This window comes from Plectropomus leopardus, chromosome 7 (genome assembly GCF_026936395.1).
Source record: "Plectropomus leopardus strain MGB_pleo_1.0 chromosome 7, ASM2693639v1, whole genome shotgun sequence".
In the NCBI taxonomy this organism is placed as follows: Eukaryota; Metazoa; Chordata; class Actinopteri; order Perciformes; family Serranidae; genus Plectropomus; species Plectropomus leopardus.
The window spans coordinates 26,975,205-26,992,703 of record NC_142182.1 but is presented as its reverse complement, the minus strand read 5'-3'; the positions used below and the strand labels follow the sequence as shown (position 1 = coordinate 26,992,703).

At 38.1% G+C, this 17,499-nt stretch overlaps 1 protein-coding gene across 3 annotated transcripts in view; it reads right to left on the bottom strand.

Moving 5' to 3' along the window:
• Positions 1-352: 352 nt before the first annotated feature.
• parvb (parvin, beta) overlaps positions 353-17,499 on the bottom strand; it is a 20,376-nt gene continuing 3,229 nt past the window's right edge. For 2 of the 3 annotated variants that reach the window (XM_042496686.2, XM_042496687.2), the window contains exons 2-13: positions 12,361-12,450; positions 11,854-11,924; positions 11,666-11,768; positions 9,581-9,721; positions 8,332-8,447; positions 7,797-7,855; positions 7,319-7,338; positions 6,811-6,872; positions 6,653-6,721; positions 6,349-6,450; positions 6,177-6,249; positions 353-3,451 (exon numbers count right to left, since the gene is read on the bottom strand). In XM_042496686.2, the coding sequence (XP_042352620.1) occupies positions 3,375-3,451; positions 6,177-6,249; positions 6,349-6,450; positions 6,653-6,721; positions 6,811-6,872; positions 7,319-7,338; positions 7,797-7,855; positions 8,332-8,447; positions 9,581-9,721; positions 11,666-11,768; positions 11,854-11,924; positions 12,361-12,450 (983 nt within the window). In that variant the 3' untranslated portion in view covers positions 353-3,374. Of the gene's footprint in view, positions 3,452-6,176; positions 6,250-6,348; positions 6,451-6,652; positions 6,722-6,810; positions 6,873-7,318; positions 7,339-7,796; positions 7,856-8,331; positions 8,448-9,580; positions 9,722-11,665; positions 11,769-11,853; positions 11,925-12,360; positions 12,451-15,072; positions 15,251-17,499 lie in introns of those variants that run through there. The other variant, XM_042496685.2, reaches the window with a different exon arrangement.

Sequence of the window (17,499 nt, the reverse complement as noted above, 5' to 3'; positions counted from 1 at the left end):
CCAGATCAATTTGCTGTCTGGTCTCCAGCCTTCTCCATTCTCCAACAAACAAACAAAAAAAAGACAGACAGAGATAGAGACAACAAAACAAAAAAGCTCTGCATGTGCATCAGCCTTGTTGGGGGAAAAAAGAAAGGACCACCCATCAGCCAGACGAAGGGGCAATTTTGGGGATGTGGAAGGTTACCATAGCAACAAAGGAATGAGACAAGAAAATAAAGGTCTAAAATAAACCCATAATTCCTTTAGTTAAAGCTAAATTGCAGGAATTGGCTGTTCCAAAGCCAATCTCACTCAAAAGCCGAAGCAAATCTAACCTATCACACAAATAAGAGACAAAATGAAATTCTCATTCTGTTTGATTTCAGGCGTTTATTTCTTGATAGGCAAGAAAAATAAAAAATAAAAAAAAAGAAACGCACAGGGGTGAGACATCCAGCACAAGCATGGTTTAGATTGACTCATCCAATCTCAATAATTCAGCCCCAGCTCTAAAATGCATGAGTAGTCTTGCACTGTACATCTTAGCAGATCTTTAGGTGGCACGGCGGTGGCAACGCTCTACTACAGGAGAGCAGTGCGAGGTCCTAAGCCTCCTCCGGGACTTGTCTGAAAGGCCAGTCAATTCTAAAATACTGGGGCTCTCCTGGGACATAAAGAGCACGCTATACTTAAGGCATCAGCTTTTAAATATGGCTTGAGATGTGATGTGCATAGTTCAGAGTAAATGAAGATCATTCACAATTCTTCCACCTGTCAAGTAAAAGCCATTGTAGTAAGAATATACAAAGCATTTTCAGATATTATAAAATAACCTATATAGAGCATTTTCAAGTCTCTTAAAGCAGCAGTTTTGGGAAATATGCTTATTTGCAATGTTGTTGAGAGTTACATGAGAAGATCCATACCCATAGTGGCTACAGTTAGCCAACAGTTAGCTTAGCTTAGCATCAAGATGAGGGCAGGGGCAAACAGCTCAGCTCTACAAAGAAAACATGCAGCAGCTACAGTTGTCATGATTTAAATCCAAAATTTGACTTTTCAACATCTGTTTTACTTTAAAGTAAAAAAGAAATAATATAATTTCTGTCAAAACAGCTATTTGCATTAGCTTTAGCAGAACTGTTTCAGCGTTCTGACACTTTTTGCCACCTCAGCTTTTGATTCTGGTGGACTCCATGTGGTTATCAAGCTACATTAAATTCCTATTTAAATGTAATTAATAGTCATTAATACACGGTATCTAAATAATGTTTTTAAAATCTATAAGAGAGCTGAAATAATACATTTTGTTAGTGTCTTGCATTTTGTGAGAGGCTAAGATGTGTGCTCTTACAGATCTGCATTTCTTAAATGTTATGTAGGTTAAATGGCAATTATCTTTTGGAAGTAAAATAAAAGTAGCACAATCATTCTATCTGGCGCATAGTCTGTTGTCCAACCTGAATCTTTATTCAGCTGCTATTTGTCATTTATGTACTTTTATTTTTAAACAGATCAAACAAATATGATATAATGTGTGAGCTTTACAGGGTTGTAAGAGGTTTTTGTTATCTTTGGAGCCAGACTTAGCTGAGCATAGCTGCAGAAGTACGCAGCCCACTGAATATGGCCAGTAGTGTTTCTGCCCCCTAGCTCCACCCACGAGTTTTCGCATGGCTCACAGACTTAACTTTGTGATGATGTCACAGATTTTTAAATTGCCTCTCTCAACCCCAGAAAAGTTTTACAAAAACCACCATAATACATAATAGAAGGATTCCAGGTGTCCCATCTACAGTTATACAGATGTCTCTTTTATAATGGCTGTCAACCCCACAGGGGATTTTTTTTTTTGCTGCAATGCTGTGAGTGGCCCTTGGGAAACATTAACTCTAAGGATCTGCTGTGTTCCTTCGGCCCTGAGCTGGAGCTCAGCCCCTCGGAGGTGAGACAGGCTCTGAAGCAAATTTTACATAGTGGTCAAAATTGGAATTACACCGTCAAGGTCCATCACATGATGAGGCCCAGAAAGACTTTTTCTTATATACTTAAATTGGGAAAGAGACGTCTATAAATTAGTAGATACACTTTTGTGAGAGTGAGCGTGAAACAACTAATTTCACTATCTAGATTTAAGAAAAAAAGTTTTGAAAGTGTAAAAGAGCCGCAAGATTACATTTTTTAGACCTCAATTCAAGCTAGAGAAGCAGTAAACCAGCAGTCAGTCACTCAGATATGCCCACACTACCGCTGGGCCCGGTAATGCGGAGTATCAGGTTATTTTCACACCACGTTGCTGCTTCATGCACTACTGCACAGCTCTCATAAGAATGAACGGTGTCGCACCTCTGTGCTGTATCCAGATCTTCTTAATACATCTATGGCTGAAGCAGCTACACGACGCGTCCATGATACCTACACGTCAGTCATAATTCTGCCCCCGTTGCTCTTTTTACCAGAAGCACAAGCTCTTGCAAAAATGCAAAAACAGCAATTAGCTCGCTATGAAGTGTTTTTTTTTTTTTTTAAATTAGCTCGCTCTAAAGTGTTAGGTCAAAAGAAAGGCAGTTAAGGTTAAAATAAGGGTATAACGGTAATAGTTAGATCTCATTACTTATGATGTAAATTACGTCTTCATGTATAAGGGAATATAGAGTGGATTGTTTTTTGGCCTCATATCTATTCACTACAAAGTAGGGTTGTAGTAGAGTCCTGTACTAGAGATAGGCGCAATTTGTAGAGTGGGGTCATGTGCACTAGTACAAACAAAATTCGTCCGCAACTTTACATGACTCAGATTAGTGTTTCTCCTTTTTTAGCAGGTTTTTAGTCTTTAAGATTAGCTAAAAAAAATTGCTGCTGGTTAAACGTGAGCTTAACATTTAGCAGACAAAACATAACTGTGGTATCAATCCTCTCAAACTCTTAGCAAGAAAGCAAATACGTGTATTTCCCCAAACTATTCTTTTAATATTTACACAAAGTAATTTTAGATACTATATAACATAGAGCCTATAACAGCATTTCTAACTTTCTTTAATATTCTGCAATAGGCAGATAAACACACAAATGATTTCCAGTTTTAACATTCTGCCCTCATTCATTTTTCCTCTGACGGCTGTGTATTCAAATGCAGGCTAAAGGTCGCAGGGTTTCCTGGGTTACATTTAACATTCGAGGAAGGAATAAATAAATACTGACATTTGGGGAAGATTAAATACTAACATTCAGAGCCTTTTTTCAGGCTACTCCCCATGGGTCTTTTTAAATCCCTCATAATGATGACTTTCAGTCCCAGTTGGTCTCCTCCAGTGTCCAGTGTGTCAGGCATAATTTCAGTGCAGGCACAGGGCAGCGTTCAAAACTAATATCGGGGGGGAAACTGAAAAAGTTCACTCAGAGTTTTTGTAGTTGGTGAAGAGGTTGTAGAGGACTCTGAGGGTGGACTTGAGGTTAAGATTGACAACATCTGCAAAACAAAATGGACACAGCAGAGATCATTAGAGAGAGAGAAACTTGTTTTTGAGGAGGTTCAGGAAGAAAAATTAGACCTTCGACATGCACAAAAACTAATGCAATAAGAGAAAAATTGGATCCTTGGAACACCGGAACACAAAATAAATGGACTGTGCGGCCGTAAAATTATATTTACAATGCAAAGGCGCTTCTTCTATGATTGCTGTTGGACTATTTACCTTCAAAAGGTCATTTGTAATTTTGGAAAAGGAAATGGGGCTTAAAATAGCTCCCAAGAATTTGCAAATGATTATCATGTGATGTATTACATCTTACCAGGAGAGATCCAAAGGCACAAAAATACTTTTTGTTCTGTCCATCGGTAACATGATGCACTACACAAGTGCTTTTTGTAATTTCTCATCACAACTAGGCCTTTGTTTAGTGTTTCAAGCCAGGCACCATTTTGTTACAGCGGTGTTGTATTGCATCACCATTTCAACTAGGATGCCTTAAGCTCCTTATCGTCTGCATTTCCCTGATAGCTTGTTGATATCATTAACTTTCATTTATAATGAAGCCGCAGATGTGCATAAATAAACCTCAGCAAACTGCATCCTAGTCACAGCTTATAAACTGTAGCAGGAGTGCATTTGGAAGATAATATCAATATGAATATAATATTTATGTCCAATTACCACATAAACTGTGATGTTTTTGGTGAGAAGAAATTGTTCCTTTTGCTTAGTCAAAAAAATAAGTTTGAAGAATGGAGGGATTTGCATTAATACAGTGTGGAGAGTCATAATGTTTACACATCTTGAAAGTAAGCTCATGTTTATTAATCACATACAAAACTGTGTAGTATAATACTTAATTTCCATCTCCAAAGACTGTGCATAGTGCCGTTATAATAAAACAGAGATATAAATACAAAAAGAATTAACACTGACAGAGCAGTTTAAGCCAAAGAAAATAATTTTAACGAAGAGCAAAAGCAAAGATATGTACAATATATTAAGTAGTGTCATGTAAGAAAATAATTAAAAAACTGGATATGGAATGTGGGATATGAAATATGGAAAAATGTGGGACAAGAATGTGGAGCGAAACATGAATATTTTAAGCAGTTCTGAGAATTATGTAACTACATACAAGACAAGAATTATACTGTACAGTTAAATAAATATATAAATTGAAATATATTGTGCTGAGATGTTTGAGCTGATATTTTTGGCTCTGACATGAGATGTCTCGCAGCATGATAACAAATCTATTTATATCACACAACATAAAAGATTCTATACATTGTTCCTCCAATAACATATTTGGTGACCAACCAGTGCCAAATATTAATTTGAGTGTTTAAGTGGAGTAAGATACGGATTATGGTTGAAGAAAAATTAAGAAAATCTTGGGGTGGCACACCAAAATCAACATGTCGTAACTCAATTTTAGGTATTCCATGATGCTGTGGTAGTATATTAATGCAGCAAGACTATACATGCTTTTCTCTACAGCCAGAAATATTGCGGACACTCGTTTGCATATTAATGCTCTGAATAGTCAATGTATTAGGAGGGTCTCAGAGTATAAATATCTTGATATCTGGCTGGATCCGAAAGCTACATTTAAATTTCACATTGACAAACTTGTCAACAAGCTATGACAAAATAAATATATTTGTATTGAAACAGTTTTCCACACTTCTGTCTCTGCTCTTAAACCCCCTAACATTCAGTTTATCACTCCGTCCTGTGATTAATTACCAGTGACTACTTATTACTCTACTCATCACTGCATCTTTTATGACTCTAAGTAAGACTCTAAGTAAGACGTAATAGCCATTGATTTCTATTTATCAATGAAGCCCTAAATGGCACCATGGTTTTATTTATCACTTCCTTGTTAAAATAGAGCCATAGTCATTATTCAACAACTGCACAATCGTACCTTTAGGCCAATTTAAAACAATGATCAAGAAACTACTCTGCTCTTGAATGTAACAGTATCTAACTGTTCTGGGTGTTTTAATATGTTTAATCTGGGCTCTAAACATAAAGGTTGAATAAATGAATAGGCTAGCTGAAAACTAAGTCGATGTGAGAGTTAAGGAAATGCAAGTATTAACTATGGTTTCTTTTTTTCTCTCTCTCTTTTTTTCCCCAACAGTTAATATCATCATTTATCTAATGTGCATCGACTAATAACATTTTGAGTTCCACAACAATCCAATTTTAATGTGCAAGGTGATTCATTGTTCTTCAAATAGGCTTATGGTCTTTTTCCTTAAAAATACAAATATACAGCTTTAATTTAAAGAACATTGGTTAAAAGGAAAAAGGGCAACTGTTGTATCAGGGTGGACGTGTCCCCTCTGGCCTCCCCTTCATGAAATATAAATCTCTATAAAACATGTCTAAAAATACTTAATTATGAACTAATAATATAAGTAGCAGCTACTACAATCCAGTAAGGCATATTTTGATTATCAAAAGCTGTATTATTTAAACTGGACATCAATGCTGAAACTCTTTAGTTTAAGGGCAAGACAAGGTCTCCATCTACTGGACAACATTAAATATGACTGCTACTGTAAGACACCAACTATTTAACACCCTTTTTTAAAAAAAAAAAAAAAAATTCTCCTATCAGTGCAAGAAACTCATAATGTCTGCCGCTTCATAAAAATGTTTCTTTATCTGATCTTATAATAATGCAATATGTCTACAAAATACCTTCTGGTCGGGCTTTGGGTTTCTTCAGGCCTCCGTCCTGCATCAGCTCAAAGGCAAACGCCACATTGTGGACCTGAGGGGACACAACATGGAAACTCAAATGCATTGATAAATTGCTAAAAAAATAAATAATAAATGTTACTGACATATTTCAAAGGGTGTAATCAATCACCTTCTGTTCGAAGCTCTCAGGGGTTAGGAAGAAGTTGTACAGAGGGACAAAGTAGTCTTCTAGCAGCCCCATCAGCAAGATCAGGTATACGCCATCAGCAAACTGCACACACACACACGCACACACACACAAAGAATATTTACAGAAAAAACAATATTAAAACTGCATCAGTAAATCAGATTGGATTGCATTTGAATAATGCATGCAAATAGAGGGAAGATGAAGAATGGAAATATGTTACAAAACACCAGCTAATGGTAATTTTAAAAATTGATTTTGTCTGTCGATAAGTCAGATCTCTCACCTGAGATTCCAGCTCAGTAACCTCCAGGTTCAGCTTGTTCAGGTGTTTGTTCACAAAGGTAATGAGAGACTGGAAACAGTATCAATCATTTTGATGGTTAAGTTTTTAAAAAAGTCATTATAAAACCAATTACCATGCAAAGAAAAGGTTCTTCATACCGTTTTCACCACATTGAGCTTGTCAGGTGCATGATCCAACAAAGTGTCAAACGCGTCCCTCTCTGTTATAAAAAATAATTTAAAGGTTATGAATACTTAAAGGAATGGTTTGACATTTTGGAAAATGTCAAAGGTGTCAAAAAGAAAATGAGATCAATACCACTCTTATGTCTGCCCTATAAATATACTCTATGTCTACAGTGTACGGTGAGCTTAGCTTAACATAATGACTGTGAACAAGCATAACAGCTAGCCTGGCTCTGACCAAAGGTTAAAAAAAATCCACCTACCAGCACCTCTAAAACTCACCAATGTAATATCTTCATTTAATTCATACAAAAACCAAGTGTAAAAATTACAAGATTGGAGTAGTATTGATCTTCTCATCTAACTCTGAACAAGAAAGCCAATATCAAATTTCTCTACATGTTTCCCTATACGTGTAGAAACAATAAAAGTAAAGGGACATTTCCATTACACTGTAATGTGATAAGTGTCTGGGACTCACCAAACCTTCCCATCATCATTCTGAAAAACAAAAAACATAATTTAAGTATTTAGCAATACTTCATACTACAATAAATAAATGAATGGTCCAGTATGTAGGATTTAGTGGCATCTAGCAGTGTGATTGCAAAACTAAAGCTTCTCCCACGTGCTGAGCGTGTAGGAGAACTTTGGGGACAAATGCAATACAGGAAATGGCCCTATCTAGAGACGGTGTTAGGTTTGTCCATTCTGAGCTACTGTAGAACAACATGGTGGACTCCACGGAAGAGGACCCACTGTGTGTAGATACAAACGGCTCATTTTAAGGTCATGAAACATTAGCTGATTATGAGCTAATGAAAACATAGTCATGAATATTATATACCATTTCTGCCAACTGATGCCCCTTAATCCTACACACTAGACATTAAATACATTACAATATTGATAGAAAAAGAAAACAGCTGTGGATAAAGTTATTAGGTATCAGCTCTTACTCTGTGGTGCTCGTCAGCTCCTTGGTCACAAGAGCAGTCTGCAGGATGCCCTCCCGTTTCTGCTCAAACAAAAATCATAATGCTTTAGTTACTACATGACATTTTATTAGTATTTTAGTCATATTTGATGTTTATAATTGAAATTACATCTGCAAATAGTGAAACATTTAGCCATAAACATGTCCACAATGTCTTTGTCTCTTTAAATTACTGTTCTGGATGGGTTTTACACAGCTCTTGGGTTGTTCCAAGGTTCCATTCGAATTAGAAACAGATGAAATAATTGTATTAGAAATTTTATTACACATTTTTGTTTAAGCTTGGTTATGAGGCATTTTTTGCATCATCTTTCTTATATTAATTGTCTGTAACTCACTGTTATCACTGCCTATCTTGAAAAAGAGCTTCTTAATCTCAGTGGGGGTTAAATAAAAGTTAAAAAAAAAAAGACAATATGCCTCTGTATCCATCCCTACATCATTGCACATAATGATAATGGATGCCAGCCCTGCGTGAGCCGGATGAGCCACTTTACCTTGACAACCACCACCTGCACAGACACGTGCTCAGGCAGCCTGATGGGAGCCTGGAAGTGCATCGCCAGAGCTACCAGCAGGTAGACAATAGCCACCAGGTTCTTTGAATGAATAGCTGTGACAGTGAAGCACAAGAGAGGACAGTCAGCTCTTTGCACACTGCAAGCTAACATATTGATGCAAGTCATTTTCCAAAGATGAAAGGTAACAGTGTGTGCTTTTTTTATTCAAGAGACAAAACAAAATAAAAAAAAAAAAGGCTGCACATGAGCAGTTAATGAAGACTGAACGAATGCTCCAGTGGGGAAATGATTTTGTTTACATAGAGAGTTCCTTGAAACTGTGCAGCATTAAGTACTTTCTACTTGGTATGCTAGTTAAAAGATTGTGTTAAAGGGGCATTCCCCCATTTTTTCCCCACATTAATTTCAAAGAGAGCCTGTAAAAACAGTAGTATATTATCTTTGTTCGCTGTGGGAAAGACCTCCAAAGTGTGACAAAACACCCACAATAATGGCAAAGTGATTTCATCAGGGCTATCTTGGCTGGGGAAATTTTAGAGTATTTAGGATGAGGGAATTTAGAAGACAGGGAATTTAATGAAGGATGAAACGGAAAATGAGGCTGGACCCATATCAGGGGCGAAAGATTAACATATCTGCACCATTTTACCCATTCTTTTTTAATCTGTCTCTTGTGAGTTTCCCAACTTTACCAAAGTACAACACTTAAAAGGAGCAGTGTGTAAGATTTACTGGCATCTAGTTACAAATTGCAGCCAGCTTTAACTTCTCCCAGCTTGAATTTCTTCAGTGCTCATTGTTGAAGAGCTTTTTACTGGGAGCTGAATTATCCACAAACCAGTAAAAACACTGCAAAAAGCAGTTTGTTTTTCAAACATTGCTTGTCGTGGTGGGGCCAACTAAAGTGGCAGATGCAAAAATTCAGATGCACCTATCTAGAGCCACTATGTGGTTTGTCTGTTCTGGGCTACTGTTGAACATTAGGGTGCAACATGACAATCTCTGTGGATGAGGACACATGTCCTATGTAGATATCAACAGCTCATTAAAAAGGAACATAAAACACAACAATTCTTATTTTTGGGTGATTGTACACTATAGAAAATATGCTTATCATATTATATTCCATTTCTGTCAGTATTTACTCCTCAATCCTACACACTGGGCCTTTAACCATTGGAGTACTGGTTTAAGCCAGAAACACTGAGGTTGACGTAAAACTCACAGTCCACATTCCACTCGATGGTCCAGCCGTGAGGTCTCAGCAGTTCGTTGACGGCCTCCAAAACCGTCTGAAGCTTCTGTTTTTGGCCGATCTCTGACTGAGTCACCTCGGCCACATTCAGCTTCCTGCCTGACAACTTTTCTGTCGGCAACAGGAGAGATGAGATATCAGCTCAGACACACAAGGAAAGACTTTCCACACGCATAATCATGAATAAAAAGCTTCAGGCATGAAGACTTTAAAATGAAAAAATGAATTAATCAATTTAAAAAAAAGGAACTCCTGTACAGATTTAAAAAGGGAATAAATCTGATTTAGGTCAACTGGTGAAAAAAGACTTTATATGCATAAAAGACAAAAGTTCCAGAAGTGCTTCAAACTAAAAAAGTGCAAAATCCAATATTTTTTTTTCCATGCCTGTTTTAATGTACATTTTCTTTGTTGGAAAACAAGGATGTGGTAATATTGAAAATGTACAAATGTGGCAGCTGCAGACAACAAACGTTCTCTTCTCCATGCAATAGTAAGAAAGAGGATTTAGGAAGCTTATCTCAAGTGCGTGGGTATTTAAAAAAATAGAAGAGAAAAAAAAGAAAGCGACACAGATTAAAAAGGAAATCTAAAATGGGTGCTGATGCAATAAAAGACTGAGTACAGAAGGCGCAAAAGTGATAAAAGAGTGTGAAGACTAAAAAGGGGCTTTGACAAAAATAAAGAAATTACACTTCACTTAGCAAAGTGTGTCCTGCTGTGTTTAAGCTGTTTTTCAAGACACTTCTGCAACATAATGGAACCAAGTGTCAGTCCTGTTTTGTGTTAGCTGGCTTTTGTAAGATTAATTTGCAAGTTCAAGATGTTTTATTCCTGCGCATGTTTGACAGCTGATGAGACATTTTGTCAGGCTGCAATAATTAGCTGGTGTTTCCACAGAAGACAATAAGTGGGAGCAAAGAAGAAGAAAGCAAACAGATTGTGAAGATAAAAATGATAGAAGCTGAGTTTTCTCTTTGCACAAAAAAACACTGCAGAAATTAAGGGTCTACATACAAGAAAAACATGTAAGAAAAACAAAAAAAAAAACAACATGGACATGAAGGACCACAGAGCTCAGCTGTCGTCAGATACATGTGTGACAAAGTGCCACTAAAAACCATCACTAACTGCATATATGAGGCACATTTTGTTTTTACAACCTATAATGTTGCAGGGACATTCAATATATTCAGATGGAAGACACTTATGTCTAAAGATGCTTGAGTCTAACTTATAGAGCAGAGATATGGAATTTGTGTTGCGCAGGGGCCGCTTTTGCAAAATGACAGGAGGCCAGGGGCCAGTTGCAGCAGCCCTGCACAGGTCAGGTGTACGTAGGAGCTTTTCAAGGATTTTAGGAAAGTAAAGACTTGGCCCAGACCTCTGTCGGGGATCTAGGGGATCCTCCCCAAGCATTTTTTATTTTATTTTTTTTAAAAAAAACATTATTATTATAATTTTCTGCATGAGCAAGCTTTATTTTTATGCTTTTTATGCACAATGACTTAGTCTCAAAGTGTCAAAAGTCAAAGCCAAAAATACTTCTAGTTTTGTTTTTTTCGGTGAGGTGGGTCAAATAAAACATTAAGTTGTTCGCATGCACTGTGGGTGGAGTCTGAAAATGCTTTACCCTGCTGTAACAAATAACAGACACAAGGGGGAAGCCCCTCACAGACCAAAGACACTACAGCTTTAACAGATACAGCATAACCACAGCTGACAGCGGATAAATCAATACTGTGCATCAATCACTTAATTTCCTGCATACTGGTGAATTTGTTGGACAAATGTGTGCCTTTCCTGCATCAGTTTATGGTTTTAATGTTTTTACTTCTAAAAATTGAGGGGGGGGGTGTGTCTTCTGTGTCATGTTAAAGTCTATGAACGCACGCTGCAGTTCCAAAAAATGTAGCGCTGTTACAATGTTGGAATTGCACCCCCTCTACTATGACTAATACTGCAGATTTTCATACTGGTACATGGCCCATTGAAATGCCTACAGAGGCTATATGGAGAGATATATTTTTAGAGTTGTGATGCCTTATTCCTTACCGAATAACTTCTGGAGCACTTGTCCATCGTAACAGTCTTCCTCCAGGTCTTTGACTATGATCCTGTCTTCCTCCAACTCACTGTTGATCCAGTCAATCAGCACCTGGACACAAATCATGGAATAATTAAATGCTCTGCTTGTGCTAAAGAGGTGTGATGCTTGTGGACAAAATATGACCCCAGACCACCTTCAAAAGATCTTTAAATTTAAGATTTTCCCGCGATGTCGGGTCCAACATGATCCTCTCAGCGTTTTCCTCTGATGAAGACAATGAGAGAGAAGTTAAAACACTCAGCTTGGTTTATAGTGTCCTACATATTTATCTCCCGGTTTTGACACAGACATATTTTTTGTTTCCCATAAATGCAAATCAACAGACATTTAACACACACATATTCAAAGATTTTATCGCTCCCACATCAATTGTGAGTCATGTGGTGACTGAGGGCAGAGGCGTCTCTCCTCCACCCACTTTCATTTCCTGCACCTCCACTGTTAAAGCCCCCTTTACTCAACATGTGTCAACATATTCATAGCATCCCCTGTAGCCTCAGTAACCTCTGACAGCAGGCTGAAAATGTTTGAAGAAGTTGGAAATATTGGAAAAACAGCTGCAGGATCAACAACACTGCGACCTCCAGTCATAAATTAACATTTAGTTGTTGTTTATATGTGTTTATGTGTATGTGTGTACCCAGCAGTGTGTCCTCTGGATGGAGGTCTGTCCCTGTGGGAAGCATGGGAGCATTGATGGCATTCTTCCCCTCCTCATGGAGATCACTCACTAGGAAGACAACAACACACACATTTAAAAAAAAGCACAACACATTCAATAAAACAAATCAACAAGACATTATAGTAGGTGCTACTCATAAGTTAGTAGAAGGATTATATGAAATATGTCTGAAAAGAACATTTACTGTTTATCTCTTCTCTGAGTAAAGAGACAAAGAGTGAGATAAGCCGGCAAAGACTGTGGGGCAGAGATAAAAGACAATAAAGAGAAAGCTTGTCAGAGTCACCAGTAACAGTATTAGAGCACAATCGCCACAAAATCCCCTTGCGGGGAAAGTGTGGTGTCAATTTGGAGTCAATTTGTGGAACCTCGTCCTCTTCTACAGACACCACTTCAGTCACTCCACCACCTTTTAGTGTCAGTATCAGTCAGTTCACAACACAAGGACTTTTATAAAGGTCTCTCTAAATCTGTTGACAGACTCTTAAAGGGGAATTTCACCGGGCTCCAGAGGGAGCTGCATGAAATCTGATAACTTCACTCAGGTGATGATGCGTGAGTCCGCGTTCGTTGAGTCTGAAAACTATAAGTTTGAAAATGAAAAACTGGGGTTGTGGCAGAATATTCAAATAAGATGCGACAAGCACTTGCTCCCAGGAAGTGGGCCAGGCTTTGAAACATATTTTTGTAGTGGCCAAACAGTTGGGTTACAACTTCCGGTCTTATGATGCCACTGGGTCAAAAAAACAAAAACAAATAACTTTTCTCCACAGACTTTCATTGTGAAAGAGATGTCTGTATATTAGTGGATACACTGTTTTCTTAACATCACAAGCCCAGAGAACTGACTGTTTCCCTATCAGGTTTTGATCTATTTGGTCTGATAACATTTGAAAAGTGTAAAAGTGCCACTCACTATTAAATCATTCAGATTAGCAGAACACTAAATCTGAAGTAGCCGGCTCAGCCGACAGAAGTCTTTAGTGATGAAGCTGAGATGATCGTCTGAGTAATTTTATACACAGCAGTTGACCTATTTGGCTTCACGCCCCACAGAGCAACTTTCATAGGAGTGAACGCAGTCCTGCCTCCAACACTGTATCCAGTTCTCTTTATGCTGTACATCCATCAACTAGCATTACTGAATCTCAGTACAAATTGTCAGTGGTCCGTATATTCAAGTTTACTGTATTCATCCTCAAAGTTAATGATAATTTGTTTTGATTTAAGGTAAAATGTAGGCACATAGAGACAGTTTATTAGTCATAATCACAATGTATTATTATTAATTATGATTATTTTTCTATTTATTTTCCTTTTTAACTTTTCCTTCTTATACTTGGTTCTCCAAAGAGGAAAACCCAAATCCTATAAATTATCAGAGAATATTAATGGACCCATATCAGATAACACGGTAATTAAGTATATTTCACCCATTCACTCTTTATAATGTTCTATATTGTGCTTGGACTGTGCTGACGTTTATTGAATCAAGCTGTGAGTTGCAGAAACTTCAGATCGTGAGAAATGTTTATCCAGGGACTTTGAGCTGCCGTCTGAGCTGTCACACGTCTGGCACTTCCTAATTTTTTTCTCCACCCGTGTGAGGCCCTTTCTTTCCCACTACAGACAGCGGTAAGGAGCCGCAGTGTCCATCACTGCCTCATTAAAAAATCAAGTCAGTCAACTGTATCTTGGCTCTTTAAAGTGCAATTCTTTTAGTTATTGTTCCAGTGTAAACATACTCAAGATATGGAAAGGATGACAGTTCAACCTGAAACTGGGAACACTGGCGTTGATTTAAGGTGACAACACACACACACACACACACACACACACACACACACACACACACACACACACACACACACACACACACACAGGCTTTGAATAAAATCAATTTCCACTAAGATGCTTTCACTTCTGATTGCAGAGACACTCCAGGGATTGAAAGGCTTTCTGCTCTTAATGGCAATGCTGCTTTTATCATCCTGCATTTCAATTTGTCCGACCTGCAACACGCTGGACAGCAATCAATGGTCTCAAATCTGCCATTTCATTGACTTTGCTATTCATAAAACCTGCAATGGGAACCAATGGCTGCACTTTGAGCTGTTAAAATGTCATAAGAGAAAGTCTAGAACAGTGTGTTTATGATACAATCTGAACAAACTCTTAACTTCAAAGGATGTACAGAGAGAGGATATACAGAATTACCCCGGGAGGAGGGGTCCCCATAGATATCTGATTCAGCCTCAAATCTCACTACAGATCAGCAGTTTGCTTTGTAATTACAGAGCAAGTTTGCTGCATTTCATCATAATTGTGCTGCTTCCTCCCTCCGTATCCATCTGACTCCATTATTGCTGCCGGCACTTCACACAGTCATGTAAAATGTGGGTGAGAAACAGTCAAATTATACCATGCAATTCATTTACTACAGCAGATTTATGCAGAATGATTTATGTATAACCCTCGCAGAGACACACAGTCGATTCTGTAATGTTAAATCCACATTTTAAAGTGACAACTTACATCTCGATGACCTCTCACAACAACCGAAACAACACATCGCTGGGTATCAACCCATAGTTGCACTAAGATAACAGGTCCTGCTTCCCCATTTAGACTTCCAAGTTCCTCAAAGCCCAAAATCAAAACCAAATTTACCTTGTTTCTTCCTCTTGGTCCCACACAGCAGCCCCGCCATGTCCCCACTATAAACCTCCTGATTCCCTACGACAGCGCCAGGCGAAGGTAGAAAATGTAGGAGTGTATGTATACGTGTGTGTGAGTTGTAGTCATTGGGACTGAGCAGTGGCAGGGGCGTCATCACGTGTTTATTTCTGTCACAACCCTCCACCCCACGTCTGCGGTCCAGTTACAGGAGACGCTGAGGGGTGTGTGTATTGGACAGGAAGGACCACATTGGACATGAACGCACCAAAACCTCTACGCTGTGGAGACGACAAACCTAGCTGATCACTTACAGGTATAGAGCTGACTGGATATCCTTTCATTTCTGCAAAATTCATGTGAACGTATGCAGCACTGTGTAAAGAAAAAAGGATCGTTTTTTGTTTTTGTAACTGTTTAAATTGCAGTCCAGTCAGTGAATAACTGAGCATGTGAGTGGAGCCTTTAATATGTTTTGCTGCAGCGGATAATCAATCAGGCAGCTGATGTATTTCCTGATAACAGAATTACACTAATTCAATACAAATCAAAGCCTGCAGTCAATCTTATTCTGGCTTCATTGCACAAATACATTTAAAAAGCATCTCAGTGGTTTTTCGAACCACTACGGAAGAGGACACAACAGTTACGACATATAGTTATTTTTTCTTAAGGGATAAAAATGCTCTGAGTGCAATTAGTTTGCATCATAAACAACAGCATAAGGGAGATTGAAATTGACCTAATCTTGTTTGGTTCCACTGCTCTCGAGGGGGTGGAGGTGGCTCACTCTGGCACTGGGGGAGGATATAAATAATGCAGCAGTATGGAGAAGCCAGGCCGGACCTTAAATATAGCTCCGGTTATTTACACCAACACAGGCACCGGTGAGTAACAGCAGCCGGGAGATGACAGAGTGGCTGTTTCTTCCACAGGGGGGCTTCATCAGTTATTAACTCTTTAACATATTGCACCTAATATTTATCTATTTATTACACATTATGTACTTTATTGACTTTAAGTTGGCATTCTGTTTGCTCCATGTTGCAATTCTACTTTTTTTGACTATTGCTTTATTTTTGTGTATGTTTTTTCTTATCAAAATGAAAGGTAAAAAGGTAGCATGAGTCGAATGTTAAGACCGTTCAAGCTGGGGTAAGTAGAAATCTGGAAAAAAGCTAAAAAAAAACCCAACAAAAAAAAAAAACCCTGCAAAATTTGAAAATGCATCATAGCCCATCCCCTTTCTGTACTAAGCCCCTCCCACCAGATGACCACAAGCATTTGTACACGCTTTGACTGCTTCCCTGGGAGGAGAGCAGGCAGCTTTGGTCGCCGGCTGTAACAGCAGCAACAGAAAGTTTGCCGTCCAGTCGTTGACTGGGGGACCGTCACTGAAACAGTGACTCGTTCTCCCGCTTCTGCAAATGTTACTGACATAACGGTGAACTTGAAGATGCAGCTTTGAGTCTTTAGCTCCTGTTAGCAGAAGGCTAAACTATTAGCAGCATTTTCTCTCCATCTCTGAAAAGATTTACCAATGCTGACACATGTTTTATTTTGATAAGTAGGTCTTCCTTTTTTGGTTTGCTTTGCAGTGTACGCAGTTGTTACCAATGCTGGAAATAGCACATTTTTTCCACAGGATTCTCCACCAATGCATCAGGCTTTCACTGTAGGGATATGCACATGCATCTTAATTTGCAGAACAGCCAATTGGAGCGCCCTCTCTCTGAAATGACCTGTGATTGGCCAAAGTCACCCATCGAATGCTAATTTTTCTAAAGCCTGAAAACAGCTGAGAGGACATCTAGCTTTCTCTCACACTGCTTGAATTACAATATGCTTAAAGTTTATTATGGGATTTAGCCCAATTATGCCAAATTAAACACCTAACCCAGCTGTAAGTCATGTAAGACAAATTGGAAACCGACACATAATGTACAAAAAACATTTTCAATAAATGTTAAATGTAATTTTTAAGGACTGTAACTGAGATTTGTATTAAGTGGACATTTTGCAGTTAAAAAAAACAAACAACTTTCAGCGATCTCTGTGGTGAAAAAACTGAAATTACAATATCTCAAATATTTTCTTTGACATTTCTGTGCTGCAATTGCCTGTTACAATATCGATCGACACACTTTGCATCCCACAATAATAAAATAATCTTGGTTAGTATATAAGCAATATATCAGCTCTACGATTAAAATATAATTTCCTCAGTTGCTCAGTTGTATAATTGCATTACACTGCAAATATGCTTCTGTCCTTTTTTCAGAATAACTCTATTCCTATAGGTTTAAAGTATCTGTAATTTTCAGGATTATGACTACTAATAATTCCGTAACTGTTCAGTCAATGAAATTTACCAGTGATTTGGATGTTTTTATTGTTTGTAGAATATTTGCTAGATGAAAT